This window comes from Staurois parvus, unplaced genomic scaffold, assembly GCF_062004578.1.
Source record: "Staurois parvus isolate SC_StPar_1 unplaced genomic scaffold, SC_StPar_1.0 ptg000818l, whole genome shotgun sequence".
Classification (NCBI taxonomy): domain Eukaryota; kingdom Metazoa; phylum Chordata; class Amphibia; order Anura; family Ranidae; genus Staurois; species Staurois parvus.
In genome coordinates, this window is record NW_028318614.1 from 2,164,784 (window position 1) to 2,185,965 (window position 21,182).

At 39.3% G+C, this 21,182-nt stretch overlaps 1 protein-coding gene across 1 annotated transcript in view; it reads right to left on the reverse strand.

The window, feature by feature from the left end:
- Positions 1–357: 357 nt before the first annotated feature.
- ANO3 (anoctamin 3) overlaps positions 358–21,182 on the reverse strand; it is a 475,402-nt gene continuing 454,577 nt past the window's right edge. The window contains exon 27 of the mRNA XM_089654966.1: positions 358–19,337. Coding sequence (XP_089511092.1) covers positions 19,155–19,337 — 183 coding nt within the window. The 3' untranslated portion in view covers positions 358–19,154. The remainder of the gene's footprint in view (positions 19,338–21,182) is intronic.

A 21,182-nucleotide genomic window follows, 5' to 3' on the forward strand; every position in this document is an offset into this window, starting at 1 on the left:
ACTGGGTGGAGTGTGCTTGATATTCTGAGGAGCACAGTGATCACTATCAAAGAGGATTTTGGCATTGTCAATCACGGATGATCTTTGTTGGACTATACGGGTAATATGTTTCCACTTTTTAATATGCGAATAGTTTTATGTTACATCATAGATTCGTTTGAGTATACATTACATATTTTGGGTAGAGCTACACTATTCTTTTCGTTGCTATAATTTTATATATGTGCAGAGATATTTTTTCAGCATGTTCATAGGGAACCTGTTACAAAGGAAAGAGTATCTGGATGTGCAGTAGGTCACTAATAAGTAACACGACATGAACCAACAACTCAACAAGAACCCAAAACACGCCAAAGATTTCCAGTGTTGTATTTATTTAGTAATCCATTTTTTTCCATTTAAAATATACATAATGCAAATATTTTGTATCCAAGAAAGAAAATAATTTAAGCAAGTGTCTTTACAATATATAATTTAATGCATAAAGAATGTAAACATCAATAATTAAAAATAAAGAATACATAAAATTTGATATGCCGTTAACAGAAGTACGAATGATGCATTGCATACAACATATGAAAAGTATCATGTTATTGTGAAAGAATGTTATAAGGAATATAGATTACAATACTGTTCACTGTGCTGTGCAATTATATATGGGAACTTTACTTAAACTATAATCCTTGCACTTTTAAAGGCATATTTAAAAACGTGATCAAATTTAGAGTGGAGCTCAAGTATCCTTGACACTTTAAGAACAGAAGAATCATATGTACTGTTCAGAAAAGGTAGAGATAGTTGACAAAATACTTACCTCTCCACTACAAACTAGGAAAATTGGTTGTGCGATCTCTACCTAAGGCCAAAAGCAAAGCTCATCGTAGCTCAGATCACATGACCAAAAGGCCACCAAGTGTCAAAGGGTCTATAGATCCATTTTAATAAGGTTATGCAAAAAAGCATATACAACATAAAAAAAACATATCAGCCAATGAGATTACAAAACCTCATGGTTGGTTATAGTGCTATTCTGGCTTTGTGCTAAGCGTTCTTCAGCTTATAAATAAACCTAATTTTGTAAAGTAGCAAAAAGACAGTCATACCATATGGGAATTTGTTCCATGTGGTTAATGTTTGGACCGTTCCTAAATTTTCACCATCTGAACCAACATTGACAGCTACATTATAGTCTTAGTAGAAAGCCCCCTCCCCCAAATCATCATCCAACCAGTTCCTATAGGTCCAATCAGTAAGGAAACAGGAAGTATCTAGTTCTTGAAGGATTTGCCCTATGATGTGGACTGGCCAACGTCCTACACTTGATATTCCTACTAATTGGACTTGAAAACAACCCTGACTTGCTAGTTTTAAGATTTGTTAAAGACTTAAGTATCTCCAAGAATGCTGCAGTGCTCAGACCTGCTCATCTTTTCAGGGGCGATGTAACTCCAGCTTGGAAAAACATTCAAACAATCTGTTTTCCGACCTAAGCATCATCATCTGAGCACCACAACGGCCTTTAATCTGCTTTACTCAAGTCAGAACTTCAGCAGACTTAAATAATGCTGCTTTGCCCTTCCACCATTCCACAACGGAGGGTAAAGTTAAAGTTTGCAAGTTTCCCTGCACTGTACTGATGTTGGCCAATAAACTGGAATAGCTGCATGAAGTTTGGAATAAGTGGCTCCAAACAATAAGGCTGTGTCTGTGCTGTAAACCTATAGGTCTGTATGCAATGTTTACTCAAGGTAAAATGAAAAATGTAGTCTCTATTAAAATGAAAAAAATAAATGCTTTTTATTTGTGAAGGAAGACATGCAGGTATGTACTATGGTAAGACGACTCTATTGTGCTTCAGACTAGTTTAGTGGAATGCTATTTGGTTCCCACCTTCCCATAACATTTCTGAATATACTTTCTTTTTGGTCCCCTTCTACTTACTAGAAGCCATGTGTTTTTTACACCGCACTGATGAAGGTCAACGTGACTGAAACAGCTAGAGGCAGTTTGGTGTACACATTTCTAAATATGGGGCTTTATCTATGCTTTAAACCAGCATTTTGGATACAAAACTGGTCAAGGAAAATAAAGAAGTGATCAAACATCATCACCTTAGTAGAAAGCCCCCCAAGCCATCATCCAAGCAGTTCCTAAAAGTACAATCAGTAAGGAAACAGGAAGCATCTAGTTCTAGTTTAATGATTTGCCCCATAATGTGGGATTGCCAAGGTCTTGCACTTGATACTTCTACTAACTGGACTTGAAAGCAACCCTGGCTTGCTAGTTGTAAGACTTGCTAAAGCAGAACTTCACTTTCTCAGTCAACATTGACTATTTTAAATCCTTATGCTGTTAGCATTAGTAAATAGATAGGAAAGGAGATCATATTTACTTGTTTGAACCTTTTTTTTTAATTTTCTTCGGTTACTCCCTGGTTTCCATTGTTGTTTGAAAAAAGCTTATAAAGTTCAAAAACAGGAACATCGATCATTACTCTTCGGTAAATGTTAATTAAAAGATGACAGAACTGTACGGTTAATAACCACCTATTCTAAACAACATTAACAAATAAAAGAAGATACTAAAGAAGTATTGGCCTTTATTATTGGCTGACTCCACGGCCAGTAAATATATTTCTCCAAATCCAACTATTACTTATAAACGATCATGTTCCATCAAAGAAAAACTAGTTCGTAGCCATCACAATAAAGCCAAATCCAATCTTGCTGGCCATACTGGTACTTTTCCCTGTCAAAAAAGCAGTTTCTGCTGCTTTATGCCGAATTGTAAATAAGTTCATCTTCCAAATGGTGCAGTTCATTATATCTAGCATAGAATTACTTGTCAAACACCAGCCATAGTCTACTTGATGAAATGCCGATGTGGCTGCTTTTATGTGGGTAAAACTAAACGTCAATTTCTTGAGCAGATTTGAGACCATGTCTCACTTATTAAAAATCACAAAATAAAAACCCCCATTAGCAGACAAGTAGGTTTATATCATAATTTCAACCTGGAAATGACTAGATTTATGGTGTTGGAACATATCCCACCACACGTACGAGGAGGGAATTATGATCAAAAACCTTTGCAACCTGAGACGCAATGGATTTATAAGCTTAATGCTACTTATTACTTAGGCTTGAACAAGCTGTTAAGTTTTAAACCATTCTTATGAGTTTTACAATCTCATATATTTTGCCCTAGGCCACAGCACAACAAAGATTTATTAATAAGACTTTTATATTTTACTGAGAATTTTTTACATTGATTAATGTAATTTATTATGACTCTTCGCATTGTATAGTATTATTTGTTGATGGTCAATATATGTGATTTGGGAGGCAAATACTGTTCGGAATTGGGATTCGCCCAGCTTATCTGAGTGTTGTATAGGAACAATGTTCACTGTATAGTTATTAATTTGTGCCATACCACGTCCTTAGGTGCAATTATACGGACGCCAAGGGCGTAGCTTTTTGGGATCTCATTCAGATATGCTCGCCCAAATATGACTTATCCGCAAATTTAAACCCCTGGCTCCAGAATATAATTTAAATTTTCGTTCTGATGGGTATCTATAGGACACAAGATTGGACCTTACCGGCGCATATACAGTTAATGGAAGCTGTTTTTTCTTTTTTGAAGATACTAATGTAATTGCCTTTTATCTTACTTATTTCTTGCTGCAAATACGAAAATCTACCACTAGATGGCAGGTGTGCCTATAGACTCATTTGTTAAGTGATTATACAGTTAGGTCCATATATATTTGGACACAGGCACAATTTTAGATTTTTTCAGGTATTGACCAAAACATATTCAAGCTATAGTTATATAATGGATATGGGCTGAAAGTGCACACTCTCAGGTTTAATTTGAGGGTATGTACATCCAAATTGGAGGAATGGTTTAGGAATTACAGCTCTTCAGAGCAGTGGCATCCTGAGGCAGGTGCGGGGGGTACGCGCTGCACCGGGTGACACCTACCGCACGGGGTGACACTGGACCCGCTCCACGAAAAGGTAAGTTGTAAAGCAAGCTGACGATCCCCGCAGGATGGATCGGATCTGCGGATTGGGGCGCATAATGGATCGGGCTCCAATCCGTTATGCTTAATCTGCAGATCCGAGCCATCCTGCGGGGATCGTCGGCATTCATCCTATACGGGGTGACACCGACCCCGCTCCACAAAAAGGTAGGTTGTAAAGAAAGCCAACGATCCCCGCAGGATGGATCGGATCTGCGGATTGGGGAGTGTAATGGATCAGCGTCCGATCCATTATGCTCAATCCGTAGACCCGATCCATTCTGCGGGGATCGTCGGAGGGGGTGTCACCAAGTGTTACTGCATCGGGTGACACCAACCCTAGGGACGCCCCTGCTTAAGAGTAACCATCCCCCCTTTTTCAAGGGACCAAAAGTAATTGAAAAATTGAATATAATCATAAATAAAATGTTCATTTTTAATATTTTGTTGAGAATCCTTTACTGGCAATGACTGCCTGAAGTCTGGAACCCATGGACATTACCAAAGACTGGGTTTCCTCCTTTCTGATGCTTTACCAGGCTCTAACTGCAGCTGGTTCAGCTCTGAGAAAGGGGGCATGACTCCCGAAACGCATTAGCTTTCCAACCAGACAATTTCAAGATGGGACGTATCGTCCAAAGTTGAAACATTTATGTTACATGCCAGCTGTTCCTAATCACTTGTGAGTATCCATTCATCTCTAAAAGGATTGGATAAATTGTACGGTGGTAATGCACAAGGAGTTTGCCCCCTTTTGTGTATGTTTTTTACAGTAAATGCTGCATGAATCATTTGCCCTTACTCAAGACAGCCACGGCCAGAAATGCTACGAGGGTGTTTTTCAAAGTGATTTCCCAGCAGAACAAAGCATGAAGACATGGAAGGATGGGTGAGTTTGCTTTGAATATTAACAATGAATCATAGTTTTTTTTTTGGTTTGTGGTGCTCAGATGCTGTGTACTTCCACTTTAAAGGCTTAAATATCTCAGAGAATGCTGCAGTGCTCAAACCTGTTCATCCACTATCCTAAAATAAGGCATAAAACCTTTTATTGGATTTGTGATAGAAGTGAAACATGCAAATACTTTCTATTTTAAGAAGGCTCTACTGTGCTTTAGGCTGGTTGAAAGAGGGCCTTTGGCTTCCTTTTCGCCAACCTCATTAAAATCTGTCTTGTTATACTGTCTTGCCTCAACTTAAAAGCAGAAAGGATGAGCCATGAGAGAAATATGGAGGTTCTCATCGTGGACCTTCTCCATGAAATGCTGTTTTTAGAGCTAATGACCCAGAACAAGCATGCAGCCAGTGTATTCAGACTGAATCAGTCCTGCATATTTGTTATAGGTCAGTAATTCAGAAAGTATTAAAGAGGAACGCCATTCATACAATCATTTTTATCTCAATAATTGTCCCTGTATAAAAGTAAGAAAAAAAACATATATAGTAGACCATGGAGTTCAGCAATGTTTTACTTGTAAGGAAAATGCTCCCTATACTGCTGCTCCCCGAGTCTGTGGGACCTGCGGATATGCCACAGGCCCTGCCAGTGAAAACAACCGAACCGGATATCGTATGTACTCTCCTGCGCCTCAGGATATGCACAGCCAAAAGGGAAGCCAAGGGTACCAGGACAGCGACAACCAAAGGAAATGTTCCAGGGGTGCAGCCCTCCTCAGATGGGGAAATCAGCCACTGGATAGAGAGTGAAAAGGCAGAGACCCCTGTGCTGTTTCTGCACATGCATGAGATCCTGCAAGCTGCCTCCTAAGATGAGTGACATATATATCCCAGGAGGCAGTTTGGTGGACACACTCATTGGCAGAAGTGGCTCAATGGATCCTGGAGTGACCCGCGTTGTTCCTGCGCATAAACGGGGTCCGGATACACCATTGCTCCTTAGGCCAGAATGATGAACCTGAGCTTTAGAAAGTTTTTACAAAAATATTTAGGTTACTTTATTTTATTTTTTGCAATTGTGTTATAGGCAGGGGGAGGAGGCATCTGAAGGTGCACTTTAAACTCAAAACAGCAAGACTACTACCATTTTTAAAAGTAATTCAGTAATGACATCCTCCTCAAATTTTATTAATGAGAAATACGGTACTTCAGTGAATCAGGACTCCTCAAAATAATGCATGATCCTTGTGCAGAAAGCTGTAATGGCAGTGATGTGCAGATGTGGTACTGGATAATGACTTAATTTACCTATGTAATATCGGATCAATATTCTTGTGCATCAATTACAGAAAATGAAGCGATTCTTATTAACTCTATTTGATCCATGTGTTTAAATAGCCTTTAATTACTGCAAGTGCAAGGTACAAAATGAGTGATAAGAAAGAACTATTTGTTGGAAATATAAAGCTTGTTTTACAAAGAAAAAAATAAAATTCTATGGTTTCAAACCCGTAAAGGAATTTTTAAAGCAGCTTTTTCGTTTTTTTGGGAAGACAATTCACATTTCCTATGCATAATCATTAGTGGTGTATTAAAATACCAGCAATCAATTTAGCTTATTGGTGAAATTAAAGCGGAGTTCCAGTTGAAAAAAAAATAAATTAAAGTCTGCAGCTACAAAAACCGTAGCTGCTGACTTTTCAAATACAGACACTTACCTGTCCCTCGGGCCAGCGGTGTCCTCACTGTGCCTGGTTTCACCAGCCATCTTCTCTCCCTGTTTTCGGCATCTTCAGTGTGGGAACCGAGCTGTGACAGCTTGAGGCTTCACAGCTGGGTGACCACTGCGCATGTGCGAGAAGCTCTGCGCTTTGTGAATGGCCCCGTAGTGTTCTGGGACTTGTCACGTACCCTAGAAGACAACAGGAGGGAGGGGGGGGGGACAACTTCCACTTTCGATCGCCTAAGTGATCGCAGCGGAAGTGGGAGTGGGGCACCAATTCAGGTCCCCCCCCCCAAAGGTGCCAATCCTTAATGGGGAGCGGGGGACAAAGGCTTAAAGTGGAACTTCCCCTTTTGGGTGGAGCTGTTATCAACCAGTGGTACCACCTTTCATTTTCAGAAATGAAAGAACAAAAGAATTTAAATGGTCCTTACAAGTAACACGTTTATACAGAGTGGATGCAGCAAGAATGTGAAAATATAAGTTATACCTTTCACTGGCTAATGGAACAGATTTTGTTGTACAAGTTTTCAAGATTGCTGAGTTCTGGTGTCACCATGCTTTACAAAGAAAACTAGGTATTGTTGAAATCTTGCATGACAAACATATTTATCTATTAAAATGTTCTGCCAATATTTTCACTTTCTGCTACTATCCATGTCTAACAGCCATACTTTATTAAATATATGAGTCTTAAATCCTTAGGCTGGCCACAAACTGTATGATCACATCCCATATCTGATGCTGAATACAAGACTAGGATTGAGTCATTTATGGATATGCCTTGGGAAAAGGAATGCTTGATTAGTCATCAAGCAAATCTCTGAGTTAGCCAGATTCTTTCCTTATTTTAGTAAGAAAAGGAAAAAAGTAGTGAATCATAAATAAGTCACTTGGTGACTAGTCTGTTTGGCAATTCCCAGTGGATAGGCAGCTCTGGTGACATTTGCCCATCTATGGATAGCCATAGCCTCACTTGCCATTAAGGAGGAAAGTTGAAGATGTTAGCATATCTTTTGTAGAATGGGGGGAAGGGGTGCAGTTTGTCTTATGTACAACAAGCTAGGACATGCTCTAGGACTGCACCTGCCACACACTTTAACCGATGTGTTGCGTGTGCTTGCCCTGTACAAATGTAGAGCAGCAAAGCACCGAGGGAAGCTCTTCCAGGCTCCTCCTCAGTTCTGATGTATCATATGATACAAAGGTGAGGGGAATCCTGGGAGAACTTCTTTTTGCGCCTTAGAAAACATCTACCCTGGGTGTCAAATATGCTAGGTACACCACAGGAATAGAATCATAACCAACTTACTCAACTGACCCTACAACAAAAGCTGCTTGTTGGAGGAAACGTGTGCTATTGTGGTTGTCATGTTGACCTAACGACTCAAATATTTTTCAGTCACGGATCCAGGACTAGTAGATCTGGAGTTCTTATTTGTTCATGCTACTTCCAAGCCAGTAACTCAGAGGTACTGAAGTCCAATTATCACGAGTGCTAGGCAACTAAAATTTTTTGAAGGAACCCAGCAATATCAGCTTCCTTACTTCTACCAGGACAGGTTTCGATTAAGGGTGAGGTTAAAGATAACATTTGCATGGCTGAGTGTGGCAATTAAAAAAGGTTTTGAGCTTCATATTTGTGGTTTTTCCAATACGAATGAATGGAAATCTTTCCATCCTCTCTAACAGGAGCACAAAGCATAGTACATAAGGCTTCATCTATACATGAGTAGGCTTCCTCAGGATGTTGAAGGAAATAGCAAAAAAAGGCATTTTGACCCCAGTTCTTAAGAGTTTTTGGAGCTTCAAATGAGTTAACATGGGTTAACATGTATTAACACAAGTTTACCTGCATCAGCTTACAGGCATTTAAACGTATTGCAGGCCTTTACGTGCATCTACATCTGTTAACATGCATTTTTTACAGAACAGCTGGACCATAAAATGCACACATTTGCTACCATATACAAGGCAGGTAAACCCAATGCTTGTAAAAGCATGATGATGTTAAAGCTTTAAAGTACACTGATCCATGTAGGGGAAGGGTGGAAGGTCCACAATGACAAAAAGCACACATAATTGGCTCATGTTCCCTCCCCCAGTTAATGATCATGAATCTAACCTGAAATAGAGCTGTAATGTCAGTAGGGTCTTCAATGAAAGTGAATAAAGACCCTGTTGATGTAATGAGACCTGGAACCAGAGCAATGCAGGACTGGCTATTGCTGGCTCCCCAATGCCTTGCCTCTCTAATGGATCGATGGTCTTCTGAAGTTTAGGTCTGATTGGAACTCCATTGTTTCTTAACATTAAACTGATTCTAGTACACTATACATTAACACATGACAGTACTGATCATGTGTATTATGCTTAATAAGCATTGTCCACAAGTGCGTAAAAAATGCTCTGCATTTTGTTACTGAAGTGACCATAGAGATCTGCAAATGTAGAGACAACAAAAGGATGCCTGCTTTTCATTTCTGAGGACAGTTCAGATTTACATATACTGACAGGTGGACTTTATTTCACCTAAATCACACATACAAAAAACCTTCCAATCCATCACACAGTGTCTTCAAGCATAAACATTATTTGGTTCAAATTACACAATTTTCTTGCTTAAAAATAATTTCTAAATATTAAATATTGCATTTTAAATTCTTAAACGATACTGAGCAAGTGAGCATTTTGTCTGGTGATTGTCCTATCATAACTAATATTGTTACCATTTTGGTAAAAGTGATGGAAAAAACCAGAAATGTTCACTTTGGCTCTTGTGTGCGGACATCTTGCATTTTAGCTATCCTCTTGAAGGAACTAGCTCCTAGGTTGGCAACATTTATTGTAGGAATCTGCTGTGGGCATCTAATTCAGGTAAGGTAAACATGTTTATATTGTTTACCAGAGACTTCCTACTGAGAACCAAAAGGAAATGTAGAGGTGTCTTCTATATGTGAGAAATGAGATGAGATCCCAACTCCCCTTACAACTTTTATAATAGTTTTGCACACAGAGGTGAATAATTAGACCTCTCATTAGATTTGTATTGTTACCTGTAACTTCACTGAAATGATTTTTCCTAACCTTCTACCCCTGTGATTACAGGGCAAGAATTTATAGGAATGGGTCTCACCAGGACATTAAGGGGGTCATTCAAAACATACAATGGATATTGCTGTCTCCGTTGGGGAGATTTATCCTCATTTCCTGTCCTGCTGACAATGGTATTATCAGACAGGAGGTGAAGGAAAATCAGCAATGGGGATATAAATAGAAATAAAAATCTAACAAGAGTTCTGGCTTTCATTCTTCTCTTCTTTACTCTCTAAGCATTTTTATTTCTCTCTGTGTTACTATTGGAGAATTTTCCTCACTTACTGCCCTGTGAAACATTGTCGACAGGACATAAGGGTAAATCTTTCTGACAAAGCCCTGGATAGTAGTAAAAATCTGACTCTTCCCCAGTTTCCAAAACTAGAAAAAAAGGTTTTTGGCTTGACACACACTAACACTGCATTCACACAGCAGTTTAGCAGAGGATAATGTGCTACCTTCCGAGGTGGCTAAACACTGCATCTGGACACAGCAACACACTATCCTATGGCCGCATGCAAACTGGACAATTAACTGCAGCCAGTTTGTGTGCAATCAAAACGCCACAGAAAATCCAGCCCTCGCTGGCTGAACCCAAGGTTGGTCGTAGGTTCTTTCTGCATGTAACCATACAAACAGCAGTGGCGCCTGCCATAGTTTGAAAAGAGTACAAATCTGATGGTCACCACTTACAACAGCAACTGTTTGCACAAAGTGTATGCAGGCAGAGTTTATAACTGCTGCCAAGAATCTACTGATTCTCTGGCCACTGCTAAACTGCCATGTAAATGTAAACGTAAAAGCAGATCTTAATCCTAACTGTGAATATTGTGAACAATTTCTATTTTTTTTTTTGTATCTTTTAGAAAATGCAGCTTTCACCTTTTTAACTTTTTTGCATTTGGACATATACGGGTACAGAAATAGGTCACATAGGGGATGATTTACTAAAGACATATATGCGGTGCACTTTGTAAATGTAGTTGCACTCATTTTCCTTAGTAATTGTAATGTGGTAAAGCTTTACTTTTACCAATCAAGGGCAAGGAAAATTAAAAAAAATAATTTTTCCTTGCACATGATGATGGAAATCAGCAGAGCTTTACCACATTTACTAAGCTCTGGGGAAAACGGGAGCAACTGCTCTTGCAGAGCGCAACTCCATTTGCAAAGTGCACAGTCTATTTGCCTTTAGTAAATCCACCCCATAATTTACTAATAATATACAGTAGACAAGCAATTCAGTGCATTTCTTTTCAGTCACTAATCACATCTATAAAACTGGGTGCTGTTACAGAACTTTTGTTTCATCATACAAAGTCAAGGTGCCTTGTCTACAACTCCTCGTAGGTGTCTTGTGCATGCTGCAATACCACAGCAATGTATTTATTAATACACTATATTAATTTTTGCTGCAGAAAGGAAATTCTTTTATGTAGTCCTCATAATGCAAAATAATTATTTTATCACGAGAAAATAATTTGTGCACATTATCATCATGTTACATGTTTTAAAAAAGGTTACTTGCATAAATATTTCAGGTTAGCGGTAAAGGGTTTCCACAGCAAAAGTCCATCTGCATTTAAGATTTGTACATAAACCAAGAAATCAAAAATGCTGCATATAAAAACAGTTGCATGCTACCCTGAAGCATAAAAATAACTATTTTCCTGAAGTCATGTGCATATAATAAGTCAGTTTTCATATAAAATGTTACAGTTCTGCTAAGTACATTCATATAATCAGTTACATGTGCAGAAAAATGGTTGTAGAAGTTTTCAAATGTATTTGCATGTTTTTTTATTTGTTTTTTTTTATAGTAACAATTGCTGATGTAATAAAAAGACAACACTACTGAGATTAAACCATCAGCACTCCACCACACTGTCTTGAAAAATTTTGTGACCCAATTGTCTGCAACTTCATCTCTCCTGATCAGATTTTGGGACAATAGGTGCTTATGGGTAGACTCAGGGCAATGAAGGTGGAGGTTGGGTGGCAGGTCCTAGAAGGGGCTTCAGTAAGCCTTGATGCCGCCATCAAAGGGGCGGCCATGGGGGCAATAAAAATAGGTGATTGAGCCAATATTTTGCATCTCCCAACTGACCACACAAAGTGTACAATACAGCCAAAGGGGCTGTTCACACAACGTGACAGTGATGCTTTGCGTCACAGCCACAGGAAATTCAATGCAGAATGTTAAGCTGACAGGTGCCACCCCTGTAAATCTCATTAATTTAAGTCAATGTAGTTGTGCCACAATCGTGGGCCAAACACTTGGCTCGTGGTTGTGTAACATTAGTTCCATTTAAGATTGCAGTTTGCCAAAAAAGCAAAAAAACAAACAAAACACAGGCATTCAGGTGGTGGCAAGACCACCTCCTGAATGTTTGACAGCGGCAGCTTACGCCGCACTCTGATAAGCTATCCACCGTGGATCATTTTTCAGAAAGAGGGCAAGTGCGAACCTAGCCTTAAAGTTGCAAGTCAGCAGAAAGGTGTTAAAGCCCAACTTTTCGGTTTAAATGAGCTAAAAACATTCCAGATAAATAAAAAAAAATGCAAAGTCTTACAGTTTTTTCTTTAGGAAGCAGCCTCATCCTAGTAGAAATGCCTCTTGCCTGCTATCTTGCTGAAGAGAAGGCCCCATACTCCCTTGGTGAAATCAGTGGTCTCTGCACAGGTTGGACCCATCCCCTGCTACATCAGAGCTCAGCTATAGGTCTGTCTCAGCACGGGGGTGTCAGATCTGCACAGAGAGACTATTGCTTCCACTTAGAGAACAAGGTCCCTTCTCTTTAGCAAGCTGGCAGGAGACAGGCAATGATGGATGTAGGATGTAGCTGCTTCCTGTGGACAACAAATGGTAAGACTTTACAGACCTTTGTTTTGATGCACCTAGAATGTATTTAGCTGATTCAATTGGGTTTTAATCAAGCTCGCTACAGTTCACTTCCGCTGTAATCTTGGGGTGGCCAAACACAGTCAAATATCTTTGTCATTACAAAAGGCTGCCAATTCTTCAATACTATGGCCTGTCACTGTACATCGAGCAAATTGGCCAGGTAGAAGCTATGCGGTAAAGAAATGGCAAATCCAAATGCTCCTGCACTTAGGGATGGACTCTGTATGGATAGGACCACATCACAAATTTCTTGGGATATGCACGCCTTGCTGCCCTGAAATGACCGGGTAAGTCCAAGTATACCGAGTAGAGAAAAACAAAAAGAAGGCGCACCAGCCTAGTGCATTACCTTAAAGAATGTGTTTATTAAATGATAAAAGTAGGTATTGTACTCACAAAATGACAATACAGTCAAAGGTACATCGAATAGGAACCACTCAGTTCATTATGCACTACATGTGTGTTTGTAATGGGAACTCTGGACCTCCAACAGGCTTATGCATTTAGAGGACTTGCCTCTTCCTCAGAGCCCCTGAAACACATTTTTTAAGGTAATGCACTAGGCCAGTGCGCCCTCTTTTTGTTTTTGTCTACTCAGAAGCTATGTGGTGGCAGTTAAATACTTCCTTTTCTGTTCTCAGCAAAAAAAAAATGAAGTTTTGCCCTATTGCAAACAGAATAGATTGGAAATGTTGTGTGTACATTAATTGGCGATCATTGTTGTGCCTTAGGGTAGCCCTATACAATCTGATCATTGCCTGTGCATCACGCCATTGAATTAAATAAGTAAACAGGCTATTTAATGCCTTTTTTAATAAAACTGCCCTGTGAAGACCTAATCTCCACAAGACGTAGGGCTCATGCATACTGCAGCTCAAAAAAAAGCTGCTTCTAGAAGTGTTTGAGCTTTTCTTTCTCAGGAGTTTAGAGGCAGAAAAAACCCTCCAAAACCACATTCTGAAGAGTAAATTTTGAGCTAAAAAAAAGTGTACATTGATTATAGTGGAAAATGAGCAGAGAGGATTTTTTTGGGGAAAACACTCATAAAAACAAATACCCATAAACTCTCATTAACTCTTGTGCAGTAGAAGCCACTAGAGCATTTATATGCTGCTTTTTTGCCAGAGGTTCTTTTCAGCCACCTAGTGTGCATGGACCCTTACAATTAAAGTGTATCTATACCCTAAACTTTTTTTATTTTCTTTTAAATAGGGAAGGGAACAAATAGAATTCTTATCAGGTTTTACTACAGTAGGAGACTCTCTTGGAAGATTCCTTTGCGTCCTTTCTAGTAAAGGTTGTCCTCAGAACAGAAAGCGATGGGAAAATTGTATAACTGAGCCTTGGATAGAAGTAAAACCAGACAAAGGTTCTATTCTTTCCCCTTTCTATGCAAATTTTAAAAAATACACTTTGACCATTGATACACTTTAAGTGAGAGTGACATACAATATACGTAGTAGTTAGCGTCCTCTGCCATAGTCTACCTCCAGCCAAACAAAAATATAAACCAGTTACTAGAGCAAAAATTGTAGGTTTTATAAAATTGTGGACATTTTATCTTTTTTTTTTTCTAACCTTTCCCCGTTCTATGAAAAACAAAAAAAAGTAGGTTCTGACTATAGATACACTCTAAGTGATAGTGACATAGTGACATACAGTGCAATAGTAAGCGTCACCTGCCACAGTCAAACTCCAGCCAAACAAAAATGTGAACCAGTTAGTGGAGCAAAAATTATATGTTCTATAAAAATTTTAAAATGTTCATTTTTTAAAAATAATTTGGCTGCCATTTTGTAAAACGTATCAATATGAGGCAGGCTTGATAAACTCATCCAGTTTTACATCCAAAAGCAAATGCAAAGATATATTCAGAAACATGCAAGGGTCTTTCAAATGCATTTAAAATGTATTTCAAGAGATATTTTAGTGTCTTGTAGTGAAACACTAGAAATTTAGCAAAATAAAATTTTGCACAAATTTGCACAAATTTTCAAAGAGTATGTATAGAGTATGTATCGCTAAAACTTTGTTTTTGGTTTTGGATAGAGCAGGGAAAGTGTAAAACCTCTGCCAATTTATTTGTGGCTGTCTATATCATATTGGAGAGATTTCTTGTATTTTCTATTCTGGGGATGTTACAGGAAGTGAAAGGAAATCTCTACAATGCTCCCAATTGTGAAGGAAATGTGATCTCCATTGGAAGAGTCAGGGCCCATTCACAGTTGAGTGTTAAGACACATGTTAATGTGCATTGCGTTAAGGCAGCCAATTATCAATGGGCTACCAATACACCACATGGATAAACAAATTCAGGACTCTTAAAAAAAAATAAATATACAGCACCACATTACATGTTACGTGTGTTGTGATGCAAGACGTCATTGTGTGTTGCACTCTTGTATACAATGTATTGGGGTGCCTTCACAATGAATAGAATAGCAACATACCACAGAGCATGCGTGTTACCATTTTTTTTGTTTGTTTCTTGAGCAGCACTGCAACCAGATCGTTTTGTACCATGCAATCCGGTGCAGGTTTGCAATCTGTGTTTGGAGTGTCATTACCTTTGTGTTGACACCTGCAGCAGATCGCAAAACACAGTGCAATTGCAATGCGGTGTGGGAAATGTGCCGGGATCACTGCATTTCCCGCACCACATATGTGTGAACCTAGGCTTATAGAAGAATCTGGATTGATGTCTTCCTGCGTCTTCATATTGAAGTATATTGATCCATTCAGTGATGGAAATTTGTAACAATAAATAGATTAACCATTTGAGTGACACAGAGGATCCCTTCTCTGCAATACAATGTGTTGGGAACATAGAACACACAATTAAACTGCATAGTTATTTTACATTTTTTTACAATGTGTCTTGTCCTTTCACACAAAGTACGTCATGGGTAAAAGTACACAAGATAACACTAATGATATCTCAGGTATGGGTGGATACTAGAAATCTGAATTACTTTTTTATATTTCTGGGGTTCTAGAGCGGATCTGACCAACACCAAAATTTCCAGCTACCCACATTAACAATGACCAATAAAATGTAAGAGGGATTCTGGAAGTAGTTTGACTATCACATTTCCCAGCTCCACCCAGCAGTAATGACCATTAAAATGTATCTAAAGCCAACCATTTTTTCCTTTGGATAACATATGGTGAGAACCCCTCTCAGGTTTTCATTGTCGTCTGTGTCCTTGCCCTGGGGATATTTACCCTCATTGTTAGTCCTGGTGACTGTTGTCATCAAGCCAGAAATTGATGGGACTTTGGACTTTCTGTAATTTCCTTTTGTCTCTCTAGCATAGCCTTTTTCAACCAGGGTGCCTTCTGGGGTCTTCAGGGGTGCCTTGGCAAAATGCCTAAAAATTGTATCAAGTTGTCCAATAAATGTGTACAAGCCAGCAGGTGGATCAAACCAGCTTTTTGGTTACACAAAGTCGCAGGTTTCCATTGTTTAACAATACAACCTTGGGCACCATGGAGGCCAGCCACCAGCATCCTAACACTTGCTGATGTCATTGGTTGATAAAGAGTACATCAGGCACCTGTATAGCATCCTTGTTTGCCCCCACCACTCTCTGTCAGCACTGGGGTCACGCTAGTTGTGTAGGCTATAGAAAATCAGGAAGAAGAAATGCTGGAATACTAGTCAGTACCAGTGAGTGAAAGTGTAATTGCTTTGAAAGAATAAATCACCTCTAATGTTGGGTGCCCAATGTGTATGGATGTTGTTGCACTATGCAAAACAATTAGTTGACTTTTTTACATTTTACAATAGGGTGCCTCAAGATTGTATATAATTTTAAAGGGTGCCTTGACTGGAAAAAGGTTGAGAAACTCTGCTCTAGCACAGGAAATAAAAGGAACTCTCTACCCAATGGCAAGAAAAGGTTTGGCTTTGGATACACTTTAAGAATGATATCCGTGTTCTGCACTAGTTTTATTGTATCACATGAACTGAGCTAGAGATGTAGCATACCCCTTCAGGTTTTAAATAACATTGGAGATGGAACAGAGCTGGAAACTCTAACAAAGAGGTCTCACTTCTGGAGTCCATGAGAAAAATAGGAGCTTATGTTCTATCCTCCATCAGTTACTCAAAGCTGAAATATCAGTTTCTGGGGGACAATACCTTTCATGGAAAAAGTGAACTTTCAGTGCACTTATCCTCAGCATCCTCTCCAGTGGTGAGCATGTATCATGTAATATTAACTGTGACACATCTCTCCCACCAACTTTAATAGGTGTCCTGTCTGGAGCCACACAACTTTTCTTTCAAAATTGTCCTAATCTTGCAATACACTCCCAGTACATGCATTGTCTAGACCTAATAGGCTGCAATTGGATGTCCCTTGTGATGGGATTTCCTGTGATGGCTAAGAAGTATGAGCAGCACTTATGCCAAGGCTGCAGTGTTTTCCCTGTACAATAGTGCCTGTCCTATTATATAACATATATATACATTATTGTCACATGATCAAAGTGCAGAATTATCCAGTAAAACAATAAAAAAAAGTTCTGTGGTAAACAATAGATCTGGGGCAGGGTGTTGTTTTGAGTGCCAAAGCCTACTGGCTCAAGGGATGAATCCTTCCCTGCCAATGGAGCTGCACTACAGGTTGGTACTGTATATTTTATTACATAAATGTCATGTACATTTATGTCCTTTAATGTTGACTTCACAGCTATGCATAGTGATACTATATTGCATGGTTCAGTGTATGAAGCCAATCATTTAAAATGGCACCCCAATGTATAACTACATTGGGTGGCACTGCACTTGCAATGTAGCACACCACAACTTACCTATTCATTGTAAAGGAAATGCCCATTAACAATCACACCACAATAGATCAGTATAGTGTGAAGGAGCCTTAGACCGCCATTCACACTTAAAGGTTTGATGCATGCTGACAACTTCAACATGCAGAATCCCATTGTTTGCAATTGCCCTTCAAAGTTCATTTGCTTGTAGCATAATTCCCTATGCTCAAAGAAGCTATTTATTTAACATAAACAGCTGTTTTTGGACAGCTAGACTTCAATGGAAGTGCCTGTAAATGCAAGATGTGTTTTTGCACCTAACAATCTCCTCTGCTCCTATAGGTCTGCTCTCATCTCCTCTACCAGCCCATGAAACAATGCCTGATGCTTGATACATGGGCTCCTCTGCTCCTCTAGGACTGACCTCCTCTCCTTTCCCAGCCCATGAAGCCACGCCTGAAGCTTGATACATGGGCTTCTCTTCTAGAACTGCTCTCCTCTCCTAACCCATGAAACAATACCCAAAGTTTGATACATTGGCAAAAACATTTGCACAAAGCTGATCACTAGGAATGCTCTCTTCTCAGGTGTAAATGCGGACTAAAGGGCCTCAAAACCGATATTTCCTAATAATGGCTAAAGCAGGTAAGTGCACCTGCATATAGATATGTGGAACTCTTACAATAGAGGTCACTGGCAAAAGCTGGTGAGTGATTCAACCTTCCAGCATCCACTCAAATCTGATATATTAAATGTGCACAAAATTATCCTATAAAAGCTATTAAAACCAAGTGGCCTGAATGCATTTCTGTATGCAAGTTGTACATAAAGCAGGCAACATCACACCACACCACAAGAACACAAGTCTCCGATGGCTGACTCCTTTGTGGGTGATGTTGAGTTAGTTGGCTTACGCTGGAGCTTCATTGATGCTGCTTTGCAGGACTGCTTTGCTCATTGCACAATCTCCAAGCTTTTTGCATTGTCCAAGTAGTGCTTTTCTATAAAGGCTGTCTTTGGAAAAGTGTAAATATGATCCACAGTAGAATTCTCCCATTCTTATCATGCAATTCTTTAAACTGGATCACAAAAGCTATGAAAACAACTTTCAGATGCAAGATCCAAAGTGTATGTGCTGAGATGTCAATTCATAAAGAAATGTTTTTTCTTAAGTTGCATTGTTAGTTATTATCTAGTCATTTGTGTGTGATGTTAAAAAAAAAAAGTGGTTTTCACTCACCTTCCGTTTCTTTCGGTCTAATATGACAATTATTGAATGAACAACAAAAAGTAGAACTTCCTTTTTTACTTACAGATGATCCTCTTGGCCAGCTTCCCAGTTGCTGAGCATTATGGGAAGTGTAGCAGCCAAAAAGCTGACAAAGTATATCAGACATCTCTTTGAACTTTGTATTAGATAATGGTAGAGAAATGAGTATTTACAGTACTTAGCAAATGACAAACTCTCTCCGCATCACAGACCTCACTTCCAGCTGCCAGCACCTGACCGAGGTCACTTGACTCTGGAGATGCTCCAATCCATGTAATACTGATTGGTCACCTTATCCTTAGTGATGTTCCAGTTTACAAAAAGGTGTTCTACATATATTATTATATACATATATGTTCATGTTTATATTGCACATAGATGTATATAATATTATATACATATTTAGGGGTTGTTTGCTTTTCATCTCAAGCTGCCATTTTGCTTCCTGTGATCTCCTTTAAGGCCATTCATGGTTTAAGTGTTTTCCGTTCTTTTTCTTTTCCCGTTGCAAGTGTTCCAGCTCGGCTTCATACATCATTTCCTGCACCAGGTATTTTTCTCTCCTCATTCGGTCGCAGAGATCTTTGGGCATATCAGGGATGAGATAAGCAATGAAGGACTTAATTCCAAATACGAGGTGCTAGGAAAAATGAAAATAAATAGCAATGTAGTCAAGGTACAGTGGTTTTGCATACGATGTATATTCTTTCCTTAATTTTTATGTCCATTACTGAAAATATATCTCTTGTTATAGAGCAGTGGTTCTCAACCTTCCTAATGCTGCGACCCTTTTATACAGTTCCTCATGTTGTGGTGACCCCCCAACCATAAAATTATTTACCCAGTAATTATAATTCATGAAGTGTCGTTTTACCTACAATACTGCTGCTTTCAACACAGTAGCTGCTTTCTACACAGTGGCTGCTTTCTACACAGCAGCTGCTTTCTACATAGCAGCTGCTCTTTACACATCGGAAATATGTGTTTTCCGATGGTCTTAGGCAACCCCTGTGAAAGGGTCGTTCGACCCCCAAAGGGGTCACGACCCACAGGTTGAGAACCACTGTTATAGAGTCTTATAGAGACGATGGGGGAGATTTAATGAAGCAGGTATACTCAGAATCTCATGCACCTGTGCATGGTAACCAATCAGCTTCTAACCTCAGAGACATAACTGTGAAGAGTCCATGTTTATGCTGCTTTCTTAATAGGATTTACACTCACCGGCCACTTTATTAGGTACACCATGCTAGTTCCAAGAAAATATCCCCCACACCATTACATTACCACCACCAGCCTGGACCGTTGATACAGGCAGGATGGATCCATGATTTCATGTTGTTTAAGCCAAATTCCGACCCTATTATCTGAATTTCGCAGCTGAAATCGAGACTCATCAGACCAGGCAACATTTTTCCAATCTTCTATTGTCCAATTTTGGTAAGCCTGTGCAAATCTGTTTCCTGACAAGTGTGGCACCTGGTGTGGTCTTCTGCTGCTGTAGCCCATCTGCTTCAAGGTTCAACGTGTTGTGCATTCAGAGATGGTATTCTGCATACCTTGGTTGTAACGAGTGGTTACTTTTGTTACCTTTCTATCATCTCAAACCAGTCTGCCCATTCTCCTCTGACCTCAACAAGACATTTTCGTCCACACATCTGCCGCTCACTGGATATTTTCTCTTTTTCGGTCCATTCTCTGTAAATCCTAGAGATGGTTGTGTGTGAAAATCCCAGTAGATCAGCAGTTTTGTTTAAATACTCAGACCACAATAAAAATATATAAAGTGTAGTGCAATCGGTATATGGAAAATTTAATCAAACCCTGTATATCAACAAAAAAATCCCAAGAAAATCCTGTGATTCGCAATGCGTGATGAGATTCAAGCATTCAAGAGTGAAGGTGCTCTGTCCCGCCATCAGAGGAAATCGAGGCCGCTCATCTTACTGACATGACTCCTGAATCAACAGAAAGGTCATATCAAACTTTTCCCTTAGGGATCAATATACATGTGTAATCTTCACCTTCCTCCGGATGGTAGCGATGTGTCCATCAAGATATGCAATCCTAAAAGCAAGACAGCCGATCCGGATCATAAAAGCATAGCAGCCGATCTGGAGAAAGCCGCTAGTGACGTCAAAGGCGTGGCCCCTCCTTCATCCAGTATTGCAAATCACAGGATTTTCTTGGGATTCTTTTGTTGATTGTGCTTCACTTTATATATTTTTATTATTTGCAGTGTGGTATTGTGGATTGTACCTTTAGTGTTTAGCTTGCAATTGCTACATTTTAGAATTTACTTTTGGTTGCGCTGATTGTCCTTTTTTATTTAATACTCAGACCAGCTCGTATGGCACAAACAACCATGCCACATTCAACCTCACTTAAATCCCCTTTCGTCCCCATTCTGATGCTCTGTTTGAACTTCAGCAAGTCATCTTCACCGTGTCTACATGCCTAAATCAATGAGTTGCTGCCATGTGAT